The sequence below is a fragment of the Motacilla alba genome, chromosome 1 (genome assembly GCF_015832195.1).
Source record: "Motacilla alba alba isolate MOTALB_02 chromosome 1, Motacilla_alba_V1.0_pri, whole genome shotgun sequence".
Classification (NCBI taxonomy): Eukaryota; Metazoa; Chordata; class Aves; order Passeriformes; family Motacillidae; genus Motacilla; species Motacilla alba.
Window position 1 is genome coordinate 18,680,531 of NC_052016.1, and position 19,939 is coordinate 18,700,469.

General features: G+C 36.4%; 1 protein-coding gene across 3 annotated transcripts; it reads right to left on the minus strand.

Annotated features, from left to right (window-relative positions):
• Nucleotides 1-1,632: 1,632 nt before the first annotated feature.
• On the minus strand, nucleotides 1,633-18,196 carry LIPI (lipase I). 3 transcript variants are annotated; one of them, XM_038153038.1, is made up of 10 exons: nucleotides 17,966-18,196; nucleotides 14,476-14,846; nucleotides 12,794-12,902; nucleotides 12,036-12,137; nucleotides 10,885-10,974; nucleotides 9,635-9,802; nucleotides 8,145-8,237; nucleotides 6,483-6,594; nucleotides 5,956-6,129; nucleotides 1,633-2,438 (listed from the first exon to the last, which is right to left on the minus strand). In XM_038153038.1, exons 1-10 carry the CDS (start codon nucleotides 18,012-18,014, stop codon nucleotides 2,351-2,353), a joined length of 1,356 nt encoding a protein of 451 aa, XP_038008966.1. In that variant the 5' UTR covers nucleotides 18,015-18,196; the 3' UTR covers nucleotides 1,633-2,350. The 3 variants fall into 3 exon arrangements, with proteins under 3 accessions (XP_038008966.1, XP_038008958.1, XP_038008977.1); XM_038153030.1 differs by having other exon boundaries at nucleotides 14,470-14,846; nucleotides 17,966-18,195; XM_038153049.1 differs by lacking the exon at nucleotides 10,885-10,974 and having other exon boundaries at nucleotides 14,470-14,846.
• Between the last annotated feature and the right edge of the window lie 1,743 nt (nucleotides 18,197-19,939).

A 19,939-nucleotide genomic window follows, 5' to 3' on the forward strand; every position in this document is an offset into this window, starting at 1 on the left:
AGCCTCTCTCCAGCTCTGATGCAGAAGTTTTCTCCACTGAGCCACCAGCACTTACTTCAGAACAGGGAACTCCCTGGAAGATTTTCATTTTCTGCATCATCTGCTGAGTCTGAGAGCTGACACAATTAGTGCAAAGTAGCATGCGGCAGCGAGCCACAGAAAGCACTGCTTTTCCAAACAATTACAGCCCATTTTGTTGGTGCTGGGAGACACAAGTGCTCAGCCACTTGAGAAGGGCAATTCTGTGCTGGAAATGCACTGCCTGGAACAGTCCCTCTTCCAAAACAGAATTTACCAGCTGAAATTGGAAATCAGGAAAAGAAAGTTTCTTTGTCTTACGCTGCTTATTGGAACCTCCAGAGTTATCAACCCTGCTGGTTCTTTAATTTTTACCCAAAGCTTATGAAAATCAAGGCAAAAAATCATTATTCCTGTCCCACATATTTTATAGGGATACATGAAAATATCATTTCCTTTATAAAATATTATCATTCCCTTATTACAGCATTGAGCAACACTTAGTCATGTCTGTATGCCTTCTTGTGCCAACAGGGAAAACAGAAAAATTTTAGGAAGGTACCTCAGTCTGATATATTTCTATGCCTGAATATCTATATCACACATTGAAAGATTCTAGTTCCAGACATTTGAAATCTAGTCTCAGGTCTCTGTGCTCGTTTAAAGGGATATAAGTAGCAGGTATTTGTAGGCAAGGTGAGGAAGGAAAGGAGATTCAGAGACCTGGTAAGGTCAGACTAGGGTAGATGAGAGAAAGGCTGGACAAAACCTCCAGAATGAAATGAGGAGAGTAACAGCAGTTTCAAAAACCAGAAAAAAAGAGAAATTTTAAAAATCCATCCCTTCATCCACAAGCAAATAAGAAGACAAATATGTCTTCTCCTGTGTATCTCCTAATGGCGGCCTCAAAGGAAAGGAACAAAGAACTATATAGTAAAATGCTAAAGCTGAGAACTTGACTAGAGCTATGGTAATTGCCTATGGTAATGTAATTCCTGTTTCTCTAGAATTAATTTTTTTAACAGTCAGTCCTATAAGCATGGCTGTCCACCAGTCTGTGTATTTTTGATTTATCCAGACAAATAAAAGCATGTGCAGTGGCTGGTTCAGAGCTTTGCATAGACTGACCAGCATGCTGAAGCTGTCTCCAGCAGTGAAAACATGCCTGCCTGCCTGCCTTAGGTCACTATATTCCATCTTCCTTTCTACCCAGCTTTTGTCTTGCAACAAAACATACAATTCACAGGTTTTGGACACCCCATTCCACTGACTTTCAGATGAAATTGATTAATAGGTTCAAGCATTGCTGTCAAGTGTAGGGACAGAGGGAGCACAGGAAAGAAAGGAAATGGATTATGTGTATAGGATGCATTTGCATGAGAAACCAGCATGAAACACATAAAACCGCCTTACAGAAGAAAAAAACATTTCTCCCATCTCTCCTCCAATCAGTTCCATCAGGAAAGGCAATCTGGGACAAGAAAACATGTTTTTCTGAATTGGAGGAGGTAATCTTTTTGTACCATCTATTCCTGCTCACATCCCAATAGGTGGAAAGCTTTCAGCAGTCTCAACCCGAGCAGCAGCTCTAATTCCAAGAGGCCCAAACAGAAACAAAATAAAAATACATTTATTTCACTTCTAAGTTATTCTCCACAGAATAGACATTAGATTACTTTGTATCTGAAACAACACTACTCTGTCCACAGCAGTTATAAAAAAAAAATCTGAATGCCTGCAATAGCATTCATCTATGATAAAGACAACAGATTTAAAATAGAAAATTTACAAATGTACTCACAAATATTATTGTTCCACCCCTCATACTGAGATGTTACATAAAGAGAAAATATTAATTCATTTATCCAATGAACACAAAACAGAAAAACTCTTGTGTATTAGATCCGCAGATCACATGGACTATATATTAAATTCATTTAGTAGACAGATCGTTATGTTTCCATGTAAAAGCCATTACAAATAATAAATATTTAAATATATGTGTGACAAATAATGTGCCAGGATTATGCAGATAATTCATATTTAATTCAGTAGCTGCTTCACTGCTAACAAAGAGTAATGAACAGACCACTGCATGTTCTCCACCATGATACATTTACATTACTCAAATAATTTTGAAAGCACATACATGTCTGAACTTTTCAATTAATTTCAGCCTAAGGCACTCAGAACAAATAATGCATATTATCAGGTAGACTCTTGAAAAATAAATCTAGCTTATCTCATTTCCTTTCTCATTGCAGTCTTTATCCTAAGGAAGCATCAAAATGTCACTGCCCTGAGACAAATTAGGTTAGTAGTAGCTGTCTTTTCATGCATCCCTCTCAGAGCAAGGGATAGGTCTGAAGGTCACTTCAGCGTTCTCCATCAGTACAAAATCATATCTGCACAGCTGTAGCCTACAAAAGCAGAGAAAGAAAAAAATTCATAACAGAAAAAGTTAACTTTAACGGAAAAATATTCCAGTATTTGAATTATTAAACCTCCAGTATTTACCAGCTCTCAGAGACAGTACTCAGGACAAGAAGTATCTCCTTGTCTAAGTTTATACTTTATTTCATGCATTCCTAGAGTAGCTTTAATGGACTGAAAAACAAACAAACATCAGCTGGATGATGCACAGAAGTATATCACACTGGTCTGAAGTACAAAGACGCAGCATTTCATCCATTACAGCTATTAATCTGCATTCAAATTAAATCTTTAGCAGCATGACCCAAAATCTGCACAATTCCTGTTAACACGGGGCTTGAATAATTTATTTTGAGTTCCCTAGGTAGCAAAATTTCTCTCCTTTTATTTTACATAGGAAAGTAAAGAACCACATCATAATATTTTCTCTTTCACTTGTGATGACAGCATGTGTAAGAGATTTTAATGCAAGAGAGCTACTTGTCTTCTAAACACCTAGAAAACTCATAGCTGACTAATACCACATGAACACATAAAAAGGTCACAAAAGGAGCCACATATACATGAAAAACATGCTTTTTGAGGTCAATATAAGTGCAGAGGCAGGCATAATTTTAGAGCAGAGGCAGGTCACAGTCCTGCTCTTCATGCACTATTGTAATGTATGGGGAGACTTAGTTTGAACAGGAAAATGAGAGACATACTCTTGGATGGAACCTCCACAGCACACAAGCCATAAGACTTATTTTATTTAAAATTATCTTCTCTATTGCTCTGAACTCATAGATGTGGCTATACCACACAATTCACCTCGGCCTGGGAAGAAGAATACAGCGGAACAGCAAAAGGAGAGAACAACACAGCAGACATTTCCATTGTTGCCCATTTTTATAAGATTTCCTACCAGTTAAGGCTCCACCTCTCTGTATGTGAAAGGAATGTCAGATTTCTCCTTTAGAATATGACACCTTTTAAGGTCTCCACAAAGTTATGAAAGTAATTTTATGACTAAAAAGATCGAGATGACTTCTGGTGTTCTGCACAGTGCAAAACATAGAATTTTATCCAGTCCTTCATCACCAATTTGTTTTTGATTTGAATTCAATGTTTCATTATTATAGTATTTTTGTAGTATTATTTATATCTAACCACAGGAGCCAAAATACCTAGCGAAACCATAATGCTGAATATTAGAAATAAAAGCTTATGTTTTCCAACATATTTTATCTCATCTGAAGCACAGTCCATCTAAGCTTGTGATTAATGAGTTACAGGAATGTCTCGCAGGAGAGTAACCCTCAGCAGGAAGCAGGTTCACCAACAAGGAGCAAAACACAAAAAATAGTGGTTTTGTCAGGTGAGGCTTCCTTAACCCCTCAACCTAAACGGCTTCTCTGCTGTCTACTAAAAATCATGTCACACTTGTTTTGCAAGGTCTTCTTTACATTGCCTCTGTTCTTGTTTTGGTAAAAAAACCCCAGAGGTATCTGGCTAAGTATCTTTGAGACATTCACCTTCCTCTTTAAATGCATCTAAATTCACTGACAGGTTTGTAAGATTTTGGGGATAACTGACACCTGGACATGCACAAGTTAGCAAAGCTTTCTGGTTTTATGGGTGAATAGAAATTATTTATCTCAGAGATCAGAAGAAGAGTATGAAAATTATTTGTACGTTTCAGCACTCCCATATTTACACACCATCTGTGTGAATAGTGGATCAGCCCAGCAGACAGTTGTCTGTCATATTCTCCAAATTCCCACAGTTTGCCATTAACCCAGACCTGGGGAGACTGAGACTCCTATTATCTTTTATCCCTGCATCTGTCCCCTGGTTTTTATCTACTACTTTGTTGTGAATAATTTAAATAGTTTTAATGTAGTTTCTAGTTGATCATCCTGAATTCAAGTAATTGTTGTAATTATATCTAAATAAGGTAAATATAGGTTGGTATAATTACAAAGAGCAATTAGGTAATTATACCAATAGTGCTGTAACATCTGCATTCAAATTACCTTCACATGCTGATTCAGTACAGTATTTTTCACTGTTCTCTAAAAGTATCTAACATGCCTCTACAGCTGCAATCTGATGAGGCTCCACATGAAGGACTTTAGTGGATCTTATATTAAAGCATATCAAGTGCATCTTACTTTTAAACTAACAAGAGTCAGACCAACAGAAATGAAAACTCAAACCCTATAAGGGCTGTTCACTGAAAATCTTTCTTGTTTGCTTGCTAGATCATTATCTGAGAAAGCCCCAGGTGCTGACAGGCTTACACAAAATGTATCTTCTGATTTATCACCATTGGGCTGAGAAAAAAAATTGGAATATGATTTAGAACTTTTCACCCTCTCTCATTACCAAATGCTTTGAAATACAATCATGTCATTTTCACCTGAGAGCTTGAGACTTATGGCTTTCAATAAGTTAATAAAGTCAAATGTATGCACATTCTGGGGTACTATTTTGATTACTGAGTGTTTTGTTTCTTCCTAAGTCTCTCCCATCCATCTCGTCTCTTCCACAGTAAATCTAAAATAGCAGATTAATTTAAGAAGGTTTCATAATTTTTGCAAAGTATCATTCCCAATTCCTACTACACTATTATCATACACCATATAAGAAATCTTCAAATGTTGCATCTCAAGTTAATAAAATATACTGAATTAAGACTTACTAAGTATTGTAATATTATTCTCATTCATTACTCATTTGCTATTACTTATATGATGCACATTTTTAGGTTTTTATTTTAAATTCTGACTTTCTGGAATCTGCCATTAATAAGGAAAAAATCAACAACTCTCAAACAAAGTACTCTTGCTACTCCTGGATGTTTCTTACCTATTCTATGTAATATCTTCTTTTCATGAGATGCAAATGCAAAATTTAACTGCTAGAGTTACTGTACAAGTAAATTTGGCGATTTAAAAAAATGAACATATTATAATACTGCTGAAATATTTTAAACTAGAATTAATAAAAGCTTAGTAATTCCACTCATTTACAAGGGAAAAAAAAGCAGATTATTTCATTTTAACTGTAAGCAGACACAGACTGTGTTCTGATCTTAGAAGAACTTTTTACTGTCATCAGTAAGACCAAAACAACAATTCCAGTCACACATGTTGCTGAAGTACTCCATTTCACAACTGAGTGTGAAAAGCTGTGTACAGACACATAGGAAAATCAGAAAAGTGCTTGATAAAATTCATCTTATGGAGGAGAAGCTGCCCATACAAGTCAGGCTGGTCCTTGAAAGCACAGCTGTGACACACAGCACGTGTGACACCTTCATGTGCAAGCTGCTGTGCACTAAATGTAAATGTACACAGCAGCTCTTCCACATGACAAATTTGATCATCAGGATGATGAGAAGAATATTCATACTTAGGAATATGCAATTAGAAAAAAATAATGCAGGGAAATACAGATTACTGAGAAAACATCCTGAGCACCTTAGTTGATACCCAGCTGTGATACATAACAAACACTCACCTTTTTGGATTATTGAGAGATTTCAGCTTCATCTGGAGAATTCTAAGCTTTTTTTTTGGGCCTATTAAAGTCTTCGTCAAAAAGGTCATGGAAATTTTTGCAATTTTTTCAATGTCTCGGTGGAATCCAGTCAGTATTTTGACTTTTTTATATTGCTGAAATGTTGAAGCTTCACTAAAGAAAAATATTTAGTCAGGCTTTTGTTAGCTGAGTAATATTCATTACCGCTAAGTATTATTATTTAACTGGGAAATCTTGTGGGATGTATCAACTTTGAGCATTCCAATGAGGCCAGCTAGAACAGGATTGAAACCAGCACCAAGCAGGGACCTGGGAAAGGATCATTTCAGGGTGAGGGCATTGCCCCTGATACTGAGCCACATCCAGGAAATGGGGCCATAGCCAAGTCTCAACAAACTCAAGATACTTTTTCAACTTAAAACTTCAAGTTAAAATGTTTAGAAAACTCAGAAAATAAGTCCTGTAAAGTGATTAAAAAAAAGATTTAAAGACAAAGAACAACATACCTATTCATCTGTGACTCTACTGTGTTTCCAGCATCATCTATCATTTTAACTTTAATGAAACCTCTCCTAAGGCTTTTATTCCAGGTAGTAATGTCCATTAAGTAGTTATACACTGCAGGAAGAAATAGGAAATCATGAGAGTCAAAGAATGATCTCAAAAGGAAACAGCTGGTATCCCCACCCTGTTAAATGTATTCACTGGTAGGTGATAGGAATAGTGAATCTTTGCTTTTACCCTCCCTGTTCAAATGAGAATAAAAAGCTGACCTGCTGCTGACTTGCCTTGTGCCCTCACAAACCCTGACCTGGACTTCTGTAGCTTTCTCCAGTACTGGAACCACACACCTTTATTGCTCCTGGTCAGTACAACAAGAAAAACTGTCTTTATTTTTTGGCATGTGGCTAAGTATCATTCTCTCCCACAAGACCAGGCCTCATAAGAGGTCTTGTCTTGCTCAAGTTTACAATTTCCCTTCTTTTTATGATCTCTTGTTAATTTCTGTTTCCTCAGGTTTCCAAATATCTAATAATTAAGGCTTTAACTAACACTTTTTCAGACTGGTTTGTTTTGTTTCCTGACTTTGCATTTTTTTTTTCTCTTTGTCTTGAATATTTTCCTTTAAATTTATACTGTCATTACAATATTTCTTATTTTGCTTCACGTGCCTCCTCCTATCTTTGATAATATTTCTCTTCCTCTTTTCTCCCTTTTACCACCACCAGTGAGGGGCAGGGAAAACAGCAGGAACAGGTTTGGGTTGAACTCAAAGACACTGGAAAGAGGAGTTATTTTACATAATTTTTATGTAAAAAATATGATGTGAAATCCTTCACTTCATTCACCTCTCCTCAGTACTTTGGAAGATGCAATGATGTCAGCAAACATGACTAGGACCATGTGTTCCTGGTCATAAAACTTGCCAAGATGATGGACAAAACTAATGGGAAAACCTAATTTCAACATTAATTCCCAGTAAGCCTGTCCCCATACCCTAAATGAAATAACCTTAAACATAACTAATTAGAAGTGTGTGTGGCACTTGTTTAGGTGCTAGAATATTTTAATACCAACAGAAATTGGATGAGAATCTAGGATGGACCTACATGTCCAGGTAGGTATCTAAACTGTTGCAGCTGAAGCCTATGCCATGATAGCTCATTGCCACAGAGCATAACTCTGAAGCAGCCAGCTGAGTTTTCCCTTCACTGTTTTACTCCTGGGGAGACATGGAGAAGCTTTAGTTGACTGTAGGGTGATCTCCTCCTAGGGTGGAACTTAGAGGTGTCTCTGTTTTGTCCCCCACCCAGGGCAGTCTCGCTTCCCTTTCCTGCTCTCTGGAAACGGCAGCATTGATCCCATCTAAGCAGGTTGCATCAATCCAGCTTTTTCCCTCCTGATTAATTCTCATTTTCTGGCTTCCTTCTTCCTCTTGGCAGTCCATCCCATTACTTTTAAAGGGTACATTTCTTTCCCAGTTCACACAGTATTAACTTTTCTTCTTCCTCCAGTCTGTGAACTGACCCTTAGTTCATGGTTTTTTACATCATTTTACACAGTGGCTAGCACTAACTTCTACTTTTAACATGTTTTCACTCCAGATCAGCTAAAAATGAGTAATAAATTCTTATAAAGAGGTTTTATGTACGTATTTAGTTACTCACTGCAGAATGGGTCCTGGTCTGAGGTATCAAAGTAAGCTTTCATTGGTGAACTATATGGAATCAACAGTTTTTTCCATCTATCAGCATGATAACCTGAAATCCAAAGTTTAATTGTTTCATTTCAGACATTTAGCAAAATCACGATACACGTATGTTTACACAAAAGAATCTCACACCGTGAAAAATTTGGCTTTAATTTTCTTAAATATCCTCTGAGAAAGAAAACTGACTAGAAAAAGGAAGGAATCCTCCGAATAAAACAGACTGTAGTATACAAGTATTTAACTCCTCTAATATATTAGTATCACTAAAATTGTCACAATGTAATAATAACCTCTTTACTCTAGATACTAACTCCAAAAATTAGTGCTTTCAAAATACTGCAGAGGTAATAAAAACAACCCCAAAAATGCACACCACATATTTGCAGAACAGCTTTCCTTTCTTTCATTTGAATCATTACATATATTTTAATTCTTCAGTCTATTTTTAGATTTTTTTAATAAAATATAAGATACTCTGCACACCCCCTAAGCTCATGGATTTAATAGAAAATAGTAGAAATAAATTTATACAATTCCATGATTGCTGTCTTTGAGGCTTGATAACAGTCCCTGTTTCTAGAACAGAAAATCCTGCTCTCTTCCTGTTAGTCTCTCTACCTAGACTGGACAGGGAAGGCTAATTCCAGGCTGCAGAGCTGCCACTGCAAAGCAGGAAAGATTGCAGCAGAAGGATGCTGCTTCTCCACTCAGTTCCCAGACTCAGCAGCTGACTGTGGAAATATTTCTCCACCTCTACCTTGGGCATTCTGTCCAAGTGCATCAGGCTCGGCTAATAACCATGCTGGGGAAGTCCTGGAGTCTTTCTGTCCTACTATAAAGGCTCATTATGGTTGGTTTCTTAGAAAATAGAACACAAATCAATCTATGCTTTTTCTTCCAACCTGATCCAACTAATATAACATACACATCCCAGCATAAGGGTGCAAAAATAAAAAAGACAAGATAAAAATTGAAAGTTACCTTGTAATTATGTATTTTAAAAATTTAATTCTTAAGAAAATCCTGCCAACTAGGAAATTCTCACACTATTGTAGCTCTTTTCAAACTGCACCCAAATCCTCTCTAAAAGCAACAAACCCCCAAAACAACTAAAATTCCCTCCAAATAAAAGCTTGATTCCAAAGGAAGAGCTAAAAAACCCATGAGGTTGCTTTAAACATTATTAGTCTTAAATAAAAACCACAGGTCCTCTAGGGAATCACATGACACTCTTAAAGCCTGAAGTGGTGAACAAAGCACAAGCAGTTTTTCTCTAGAAAGGAGAAACACTGACTCCATTCCAGACTGGAAAGCATAAAGACCAACGAGTAGGAACATTCAGCACCTGTGCCTAACAGGGATAACTGTAAACCAGACAAACCCACGAACTTTAAACTACTTCCCAGGAAATCTCATCCAGCCCAGAACAGATATGGTAACACTTACCCACTACTGGGCAGGACATTGGCTGGAAAGCATCACAATCAACACATTTTCCTCTCTTGTAATCCAGATAAGAGTCACAAGGATATGTTATTATGTCGCACTTGCTTTTCAAAGATGATAAGAAGAGGAAGACAGATCTCTGATGGTCACATTTAAAATACTGAAGTCCTTCAGGGCAGAAAAAAAAAAACATAAAAAGAATAGTTAATAATTTTATTAATGAAAAAATATGTTCTATAAGTAGAATCACAGAATGGTTTGGGTTGGAAGGGACCTTAAATATCATCTTGTTCCAACCCCTCTGCCTTGGGCAGGGACACCTTCCACTACACCAAGTTGCTCAGAGCCCCATCCAAGCAGGACTTGAACACTTCCAGGGCTCACCCTGTGGTACATCCATAACTTCTCCATGAAACTTGTGCCAGGGCTTTACCACTCTCTGAGTGACAGTTTTGGCCAAAAAAAAATTCCATAAGAAACATTTCAGAGATTCTTCTGTCTAGTTTTCTGGGGAAATAAATTCCTTCCTTTCCTGAAAAACCAAACTTTGGGAATTGTGGAGATGATGATTGACCTGGCTTAAGGGATTCTCCCATACTCACAAACACACAAGTGAAAGCCTTATGCCTTTGCAGCAGCTCTAACTGGTAGCAGCACTGAGCAAATTAGTAAGGGGAAACACTGACAGAAACAAACACACCCAAAAGAGTATACAACAATAATTGCCAGCAACCTTGCCTAACACTCATGGAAGTTGAAATAAGCAAAATTTTGCATCAAAAGATAATTTCATAAAACTGTTTTGCTCCTAGAGCCTAAAAGACATATCCAACACCAAAACCTAATTCATCATTGCCAGCCAGGAGGACCCTAAAACACAGTGGGGATGTGGAAGCCTTGCCTTCCATGTCATAGGCAAGGGATCCTGCCCAAACCACTGGGATACAAACACCTTCCCCCATGCCTGGAACCATATAACCAAGGAAAAATAATGATCAGTATATTCAGGTTTTATATATAATACAATAACATAATTCCATCATGCCATTATTAATTATATGGTAGGAAATTTATGTTATAGCAAGATTATATCTTTATTATTTTTCTTTTGCTGCATAGGGATGAAAAAGAAAGCATACAGTCTCAGGTCCCATATTACTCACAAAGTGCAGTGTACATTCAATTCAATTTAACCTTTTTTGATTTGATCTCCAACTTTTCTTCTCGTTAAATAAACAATTTTTATTTACCACTGAAAAATGTTTTTGGACAACCAGGCTGATCCATTCCTCCATTTGGATAGAAATCAATGGTTCCTAAAGGCTTCTTGAAACCTAGTACTAAAGTAAAAACATCACGAATTAAAAAAAAACCAAACCCATAAACAGAATTACGAAGGCAATTATTTATCATAACATTTACTCCAAAAATCATAGAAGTTTTAAAGAATTTTTTTGCAATTATACCATTCTTTTTGTACTGTAAATCAAAGTCATACTATGAGGTAGAAGTCAAGGGTATTTTTCTCTTTAAGAAAATTATATATATGTAAAATGCTGTACACAAATGTATACAAAATTGTGTAAGATTCCTACTGCTGCAAAAGGGAAAGAACAGAAACAGCTGTTACTGAGATATTATTTACATAAATAAATTTATGAAATTCATATCCACTCCAACCAAAATTCTTTCCCAGTGCAATTTGCATTAAAGTAAAATTTTCCTTTTTTTGCAAGACATTGGATTTTGAACTACAATCAATATTAGCAGTAAATCAAAGTAGGAAAATCTGTATCTGTCTTATAAAAGTAAGCAAAATTCCACAAATAAGAGTTAATTCAATCTGGCCTACCTTCCTTTTTGCCACACATTTTCTTGATTCACATAATGGGAACATTACAAAAATTGGTATTTTACAGCCTCACACTGAAATTAGTATAGGAAAATACTAAAATTTTAATATTATTAAAGAAACTGATAAGAAACTACACAAATAATGGGACAATTGTGGTAATAAAGGTTTATTTACAGTTTTGATGAAAAAATGAAACCAGAGATTAAAGCATAGAGGAAGCAGACTTTACAATGTTCTACTTTTTAACCTTACAGTAACATGATTTAGTATTTGAAGCAGTGGCTTAAAATGTGATGTACTAAGTTGATACAGAAGAGCCTGACTGTCTCAGAAGGGATTAATTCAGTGATAACCATGTGCTTACAACCTCTGTGTTCATACACACTCGCACAGGAAAAGAACATTCATGTTAACAGGAAATATTCTCTTGTTACTCTTCTCTAGTAACATCCACTATTTGGATGTTACTGAAACAGCTTATCCCTTCTCTTTTGCTTTCCTGCCTTTCCTCAAGCTGAAAGAGGCGAGTCAAGGCTCTGTTATTACCATCAATATCTGAATGGATTACATCCACAAACTGTGCATCAGTAGGATCCAGTCTGCGCTCTGGTGGTTCTCCAGTGAATGAAGGGCCTGCTGGATCCAGACCTGAATAAAAACAACATTTGCATCATAAACCCTGGGCTCCTTCTACAGATATATAAAATACCAACATCTGAGCATTAATCAACAGTGATTCTTCATTTTACTGGTATAAAAAATTTTAAAAAGCATAATTTTTCTTTTCAACTTGCTAAGAAAAGCAAAGATTCCTACCACAAGACTGATCAATCCATATCTATGAATTTCTCTCTTTCCATAACTAGATATGCTCATGTCCCCTTTATTCAGATGAATGTAAGCCAACAGCATTGGAGATTAGGTCAGGAAATTTTTTTTTTGTCTTTTTCCCCAGAAAATACCATATCTGTTATACATTTTATAAGAACAAAAGGCACAATATAACTGCTCTCACCTCCAGAACACAACTAGTCAAACATTCAGGTAGCATATAATTTAACTTAAGTGGCATCTAGATGAAGCACTCAATTTTCATTTGAGAGACTAGAGGTAACCAGGTTGAAAAATTTAATCTGTAATTTATGTCCTGAAGGCAGACTTGCCCAATTTCCTGAACTGCTATCAGGGCTGTATTTTTCCTCATGTATGTCATTAAATATTCAGTTCTCGTTTGTCGATGTCTCAGAGCTCTGACAACAATACAAGGTACAATAGAATATGTGCACTGGGATTAAAAGCCTTACCTGTAATTCTGCCAAGTTTGCCATTATACTTTTGGCCAACAAAACCAGCTATATGAGCACCAAGACTAACTCCAATCATATACAGAGAGTCAAGCGAAGCTCCACCCACCTATCAGGGGCAAAAAACACCAAAGCCAGTCACACACAGAATTAACAGAACAGAAATCACTAGGCTGATTGAGTTTTCACTTTTGGTCAGTACTTTAAATTATATTTCTAATTTTCTAGCTCTAAAAAAAATGGATATTACTAAGTTCCTTTCAGTTTGCAATTCAGTATTAGTTAAAGTGTAGAAATTATAAAATTCTTTAACTAGAAAATGTAAAAAGGAAGCTTGAGTCACATTTCTTCTGAAATGCTACATTAGTTAGAAGGGAAGTAGGGAAGGGAAGAGGAAGACATTTATCAGATATAGGAAAGTTGAACCAGAAATATGAAGGAGGGAAAAAAAATCTTGCCCTGCTTTATCCTTCCAACAAAATAAAATAAAACCATAATACCATTAACAAATGCTTATATCACACAACTGCTGAATAATGGTGTCAAATGCACACCTTAAAATGTCTATTCTAGAAAGCAGGCAGTATTCAAAAAAACCCAAATGAAAATCTACAGAAGAACTCTAAAACAGTGTCAGCTGACCTAGTTGAAATCCCTGCAAAATGATGGGGTGACACACAGGATCTGAAATTTTAGTATGTCTCAAAATGAATTAGAAAGGCCTCACAACAGCTTGTAAGTGTGAAAGTGATAGCTGTGGGACACTACAGACCCTCCTCCCCCAGCACTTTCTGGACTCACACACACTGTCACTGTTTCCCAAGCAGATCTGTAAACAGCAATTAACTTAATTAATCTTCTCATAGCCCTATTTTTTTTTTTTTTTATTATTCCATAACAATAAATCTACTGGCACAATTGCAAATTGCTATCACTGTATCTAGTCCCAGAGGACAGATTCTGATAGGCTTTCTCTCCTTTCACCTCAGCCTTTCTCAAAATATTGGATGTTTTTTCTGAAATTCCACATGAATGTTTTTTTACTCACAGCATTCAAAATTTCTGAGAATGGCTGAGAAATAAGTGGTGAGGAAAAAAAACCAATTCAAGTGACAAATCAGACAACAGCATAAATAACATCATGACATGTTTTGTTGATTTTATCAAGCAATAAATCTTAAGTCCAGTTCAGACCATTGGCATCAACTATGGTTTCAGAGACTGCTCTAGAGAGACAACAAGTTTATACCATTTTGGAATTAATATTTATATCTTTTCCAATGGCTTATTTCTCATTTTAAACCTTTATTTATAGTAGATTAATAGTAAAAAGAGTAGTGCAATGCCTTTGAAAATGTTTATGCTGCATACTATTTTATCATCTCTCCCTTCACTTCCCCACTGCTGAATTCACTCTTTCCAGAAGACCTAAAACTTCCAGCTGGTTCAAGAAATCAGATGCACTTTCAGGCACATTTCAGTGAAAGGGAAATAAGAACTCAGGTAAAGTTAAATATTTGCAATAATAACTGCAAGTAAAGATAGCAATATCTCCATAAAGAAATGTGATTTGACATTGTTCACTGGACTCCTCAATAGATATATTTGAAATATCCATTCCCACTCAAACCATGCTCTTCACACTTTTTCAGAACAGATGCAATGCTTTGCCTTACCAGCACCTGGTCAACATAATTCTTCAGTATTTCTGCAACTTTTCTGCAGTTTTCCACAGCACTTATGTAATTCACAGTGGTGGCACCACGATTCCAATCAACTATAATGAGATTAATATCATCTGAAGACAGTAAAAGCTTCTTCATGTCACCCAGCCATGCTGGAGGAGATCCTGTTGGCCTGAAGCCATGAATAACAAAGACAATTTTCTTGGTTGTATTCAGGTACTCAGATGCAGTAACATTGTGTTCAATGAGTCTCTCAGCACAATCTCGATTATCCCTTGTGTAGAGGAGTAGCTGAACATGGAGTTCTGTTCCAGACAAAGCATCACCTAGGTTAAGGTCTGTAAATTCGGGACACTTTTCTTCCTCATCTGAAAAAGATGAAAATATTAAGACAATCATTTGATGAGTTAGGCTACCTGAAATACCACCTCTTCACTTTTCTTTCCATATATTTTTCTACTGAAAGTGGAGAACTTCCATTTTCTTTACTCTTGACCTTTGGAAAGAGGTGTCAAAACACGCACTGAACAAGGAACCACACTTTAACTAATGACTCTGCAGATACCCCTATGCTCATCTGAACCCTTCAAATGTGAAATTATCCCAATTTTTTCCTGAACAGTGTATTTTTTTCTTTATAAGTACTAATTAGTAGCCAGTGTTGATAAGATCCTTTATTTCACCATCAAAGGCAGGTTCTCAGAATTTTTTCACAAGTGTGTGCTATATAAACAGGAAGGCTGTTGTGGTTGTTTCTTCCTCTTTGGGCCTGGTTGGCTATGCTGCCAATCCTTAGATCTTATTTGTTTGATCTAGCAATAAGAAATAGCTGCCTGACAAAACAGGAATGATCCAGAACCCTTTCCTAGCTTTGTATCACCATAATGGCATCATTACCAAGAAATAAAGGCAGAAAAAACAAAGAATCTTGCTCTGAGTTTGGAAAAAAAAAGAATTAAGGTCAGTGTACATAATGGCACATGACAAACAGTAGGATTTAGCATTTCTGTCTGTACTTGCACAGTTAGGGTGTACCGAGTTAAGCTGGTCAACAAGAGGATGGAGATTTTCACAAGGGTCTAAAATGACTAAATTTCTCCTCTGTCTGGTTAACATCCAAAGTTCACACTTTAAAGATCTCTTTTGGCTGCTGGTCACATTGTGTAGATAAACCACTTTAGGATTCTGGGTAGAACACCAACACCTGTCAGTTCTTCTACAATGGCCTCTTCACCTTTGCTATGGTGTTAGTTGTTTTTGGCCAAGTTTTTTGGCCCATCTCTTGACTTCTAGTGGGTTACATTTACGTTACACAATACTTTTGTCCCTCTGTTACTTGCTGATGCTTTTTCAACTCTTCCATCATTAAAATCTTTGCAAAACAAGTCACTTTCAAGAAAGCAAAAGTGAGAAAACAAATAGTATCTTCTTAGTTCCTTAAAAGTAATATTAAAAAAATAACCTGAATTTCTCAGATTTTTTTTGAGTCAGAAGAGAAGCAGTTCCAGCCCTTCTCCTTTTCCCAGAGAACAGCTCACAGGCAGAACCAAACCCACCACATCTGAGATGGACAGCAAGCCTGAAGCCTGTCTTAAAGCTGCCAAAGGCAAGTGTGGGTGGCTTACAAGGTATCTGAAATATGTGTTCAATACTACAGGTCAGGTCTAAGCAAAGCTGAACGATGTGAATTATGGCATTCAAGGTGCAATAAAGATACAGTAAAGGCACTAAAGACTCTAATTCACTAATTTAGGGAACTAGACCAATCACCTCTAATGCCAAACCATGCACCTACAAGGACTAGACTGGTCACTTCTGGGCTGGACATCACAAAAAAATAATGGATATAGTCCAAACAAGAGCAGACTTGAAGTTACACAGTGTTAAAAATAACCTGAAACTCCCTGCTGCATACCAACCAGACAAAAGTTTCATGCCTATCATCATGTTATCACAGTAACTACAATTACTACACAGAGAAAAAGACCGAGTTATATTGAAAAATAAATAGCATTGTTTTCCTCATTTAAACACATAAATAACTTTAACTGAGATTACTAGACAGGTTATTAACTAACAAGTGAAACAGGAAGACAACTCATTTCATCTCTTGGACTTATCCAAGAAGTTTTGAAACTGAGAACTGTTCAGCTGAAGTGGACTTGAATTTAATAAAAATAATAATCAAGAACTTGGTAAAATGCCATGCATGTGACATGACCCTGAGATGTTAACAATATTTGTGTCACATTTGATTTCTGGTTTTCATATATTTGTATATTATGATAAAACTAGAATATAAATTACATTTCACTAACTGCATCTACAAAGTGAAAATAAAAACCAGTCACTTGATTATAGTTTCAAAGGTACAACATGAAACTCTCATTTTGCCTGATGTGGTCTTTAAATCCAAGTTTAATCGCAGATCCTTAAAATTCACTTCTTCATATCTAAAATATAAAAGATTCACCCTAAGATATTGCTCTGCATTCCTTTAAATATTTTGAATTTTTTTAAAATCATTTGACTGGTAGAAATAAAAATTACTTCTTCTAAAACCAGTGGACTGATAGTGAGATAAACCAGACAGAGTCTGTTCCATGAAGTGAGAAATCTATCACAAGGAAATTATTTTAACTGCCAAACCTATTTACTAGCTGTCAAATGTCAAAGAGAAGCAACTCATTTACTCTTAGCTGCGAAATGACAGAAGTTATTCTTTCAAAAGTAAATAGGGAATAAAAGTGAAATGATGATGCTTTTACTGTGGAATTAGATAAGTAATACAAATAGGTTTATAGATTTAATACTTTGAATTGTTTAGTGAGGAGTCATAGGGGGAAGTTTCTCAAACTCCCGGATTTCAAATGTTTGTCATTGAACGCTGGAAGCAATACCCAGCTGCCCTTTGTGCTCTCTTGTTGGAGTACTCACTCTTTTCTGTGCAATCAAAACACGCATGTAGGCACTGGGCTGTTACGCATGCATTTTAAACAAGTTAATGTATAATCGTAACTTTCTTGTGCACGTTTGTAAGCATTTTAATTATCTTGTGTGATTGAAAAAGGGAAAATCTTAAGTTCACAGTCTTTTTTGTAGCTAGATTTTACTATTTAAAAATGTAACACATAACTTGAAAAACTAAGCAACTATCACATCAGCAAAAACCAATAAACTCATATTAGTATGTCAAGACTATTTCATGATTACGGCTACTTTAAAACAAAGTGCACATACCTGAGCAGGTCTCTGGGCAAAGTACAGCCACAGATAAAGTATCAGGCTTGGTTCTATTTACTCTAAAATAAAAATTTATGTCTCAGTTTCAGTTATTGAATTCGTTTAAGAAATCATATGCTCCATTATGCATAATTCATAAGATTTTATCTTAATCTTTTGGCTAATTTAAATAAAAGAATATTCATTTTTTTAATGTTTGATTAAAGCAAAGATTCCACATTACAAGCAAGCTAATGGTTCTTACCTGATTTCACCCAGTATATCAAACAGAGGAAGAAACACAATTTCAGCATGTGGAAGTGGAGAAAAAGTGATGTGTAATATCTACAAACAAGTGGCAAATTGTTTCCTTATGCTAGATGTCTAACACAACTGAATGACACCAATGAAGTGAGTGAGTAGGAAGCAAAAAATAAAGCTGTAGTCAAGCTTCTGCAATTTTGACTCCTCCTATTCAGTGACTTCAGCAGATAAGGTGTTTACTGGGCTTTGAGGGTTGGGACTGATTTTTAATCTATTTCCCTCTCCATCTATCAGCAGATTTACACGTAAGCAAGTGATGCCATATATTCCTGGCAACTCCTGCATGTGTGGAGTTTTGGAAGTAGGGTAACTAGTGGTGCATGCCATTGAAGATCCACAGTGTAGGGGGTTTTAAGTGTTTCACTGAACTGCAGTTAGGGGCACTGAGATGGGCAAAAGGAGCTTAGAATAAAAAGTCATTCTGCTGACAGAAGGATCTTCCTGTAAGAATCTGAAAATAGATCTAAGAACTGTGTATCCAGAGACCGTTTTTCCATAAAATTATCATCTGAGCTTTTCCAAGGATTCATTCTCTAATCTAAATTCTGAGAGGGTATGCAAAAGCTTCTCTGGCAGAGAGCTGGAGCTTAGAGTCCCACATACCTCACCCAGATATTGATTTGCTGTGTGTTTTTTGACCACATTCCCTCTGTATCCCAGCTGCAAAACAAATAAAGAAATATTTATTTTTATGAAGCTCATTTATTTACACATCACTTCACTGAGTAAATACAGGATTGCAGACTACGGGTTTTTTAAGTTTGTGGCAGAGGCAGATAAGCCCTGCATTATTCATGTGTGAAGCGTGGATGCTAAGCTTGGCTACATCTCTGGCCCAATTATTTCCAGTGCAGGAGAAAGAAAACCATACCATAACCATTCAAATAGGATGCAAATGCACCTTAGGAACGTTTTTTGCATAGAGTATCCTTTACAGTGCTTCTAAACATAGTTCTAGGTTTCCTTTGTTTCCTTCCACTACAGTGAAGGGGGTGTGTGTGTGTGTGTGTGTGTGTGTGTGTGTGTGTGTGTGTTAATGTGTTTCATTACTTAATTTTGAGTGATCAGTATCTTCAGCTTTATGAATCTGAGCAGCTCATCAAAGCTGTTCTGCACAAGTTTTTGCAGCAGACAGCCTTTAGGAAGTGCCATCAAAGGTGTCTTTTTCACTTTGAATGCAGTCATGAGGAGCAAAAGATGCAGTAAGTCTGCTGTTATGAAAATCAACTCAGCTCAACAAATGACCTTTAATTAATTTTTTGCTCCCATTTCTCAAATATGTCACTTTGTTCGGAGTAAAGTTCACTATGGCAGCTCTTGAATTCCTTTGCACTTCCCTGTCATCTCAAATCTTTGACACTTTGCCCAACCACAACTATAAAAGCACAGCTTTGCTGACATCACATATTGCTTAGAACAAGTAATGGCAGAATGTCAGTCCGGCTCTTTCTTCTCCCTACTTTTTAATCTAGATTATTGCTACAACAAAAACTTAGTGCCCCAAGAAAGCTCCAGTCAGGGAGCCTCAGCATGCACTCTGTATACAGTACCCATTCATATACAAGTTAAAGCATGGAGAGATCAACACCACTAAAACCAAATTGCTAACAGCCCCAGTAAAACATTTACTGGACTTATACAAAAGCCAATCACCTGACCTTAGAAGAAAATCTTACATATGTACTTTAACATGTACCTAATGCCACGAGCTGTGAATAAACTTCTAACATTTATTCTTTTACACAGAAACAGGGAAAAGAAAGGACATTTTAAGTTTCTCTTGAACTGAAAACTGAAATAACCCCAGCTCACAGTAATGTTATATAACCCCCCATGAAATGGTTTCAAAGCCCCTGAAACCAGTGCTGGGAAAGAACTACCTTAATCAAATGCCCAGAAAGTTTTGTGGTATTAA

Coding starts and splice junctions, on each gene's coding strand:
- LIPI (XM_038153030.1), bottom strand. CDS start 18,014: ATGCTGAAATTGTGTTTCTTCCTCTGTTTGATATACTGGGTGAAATCA. Junction 6,595..8,144: donor AGACCAGGACCCATTCTGCA/GTGAGTAACTAA, acceptor TTCTTCCTGCAG/TGTATAACTACTTAATGGAC. Junction 2,439..5,955: donor TCTCTCAATAATCCAAAAAG/GTGAGTGTTTGT, acceptor CTGCTTTTGTAG/GCTACAGCTGTGCAGATATG.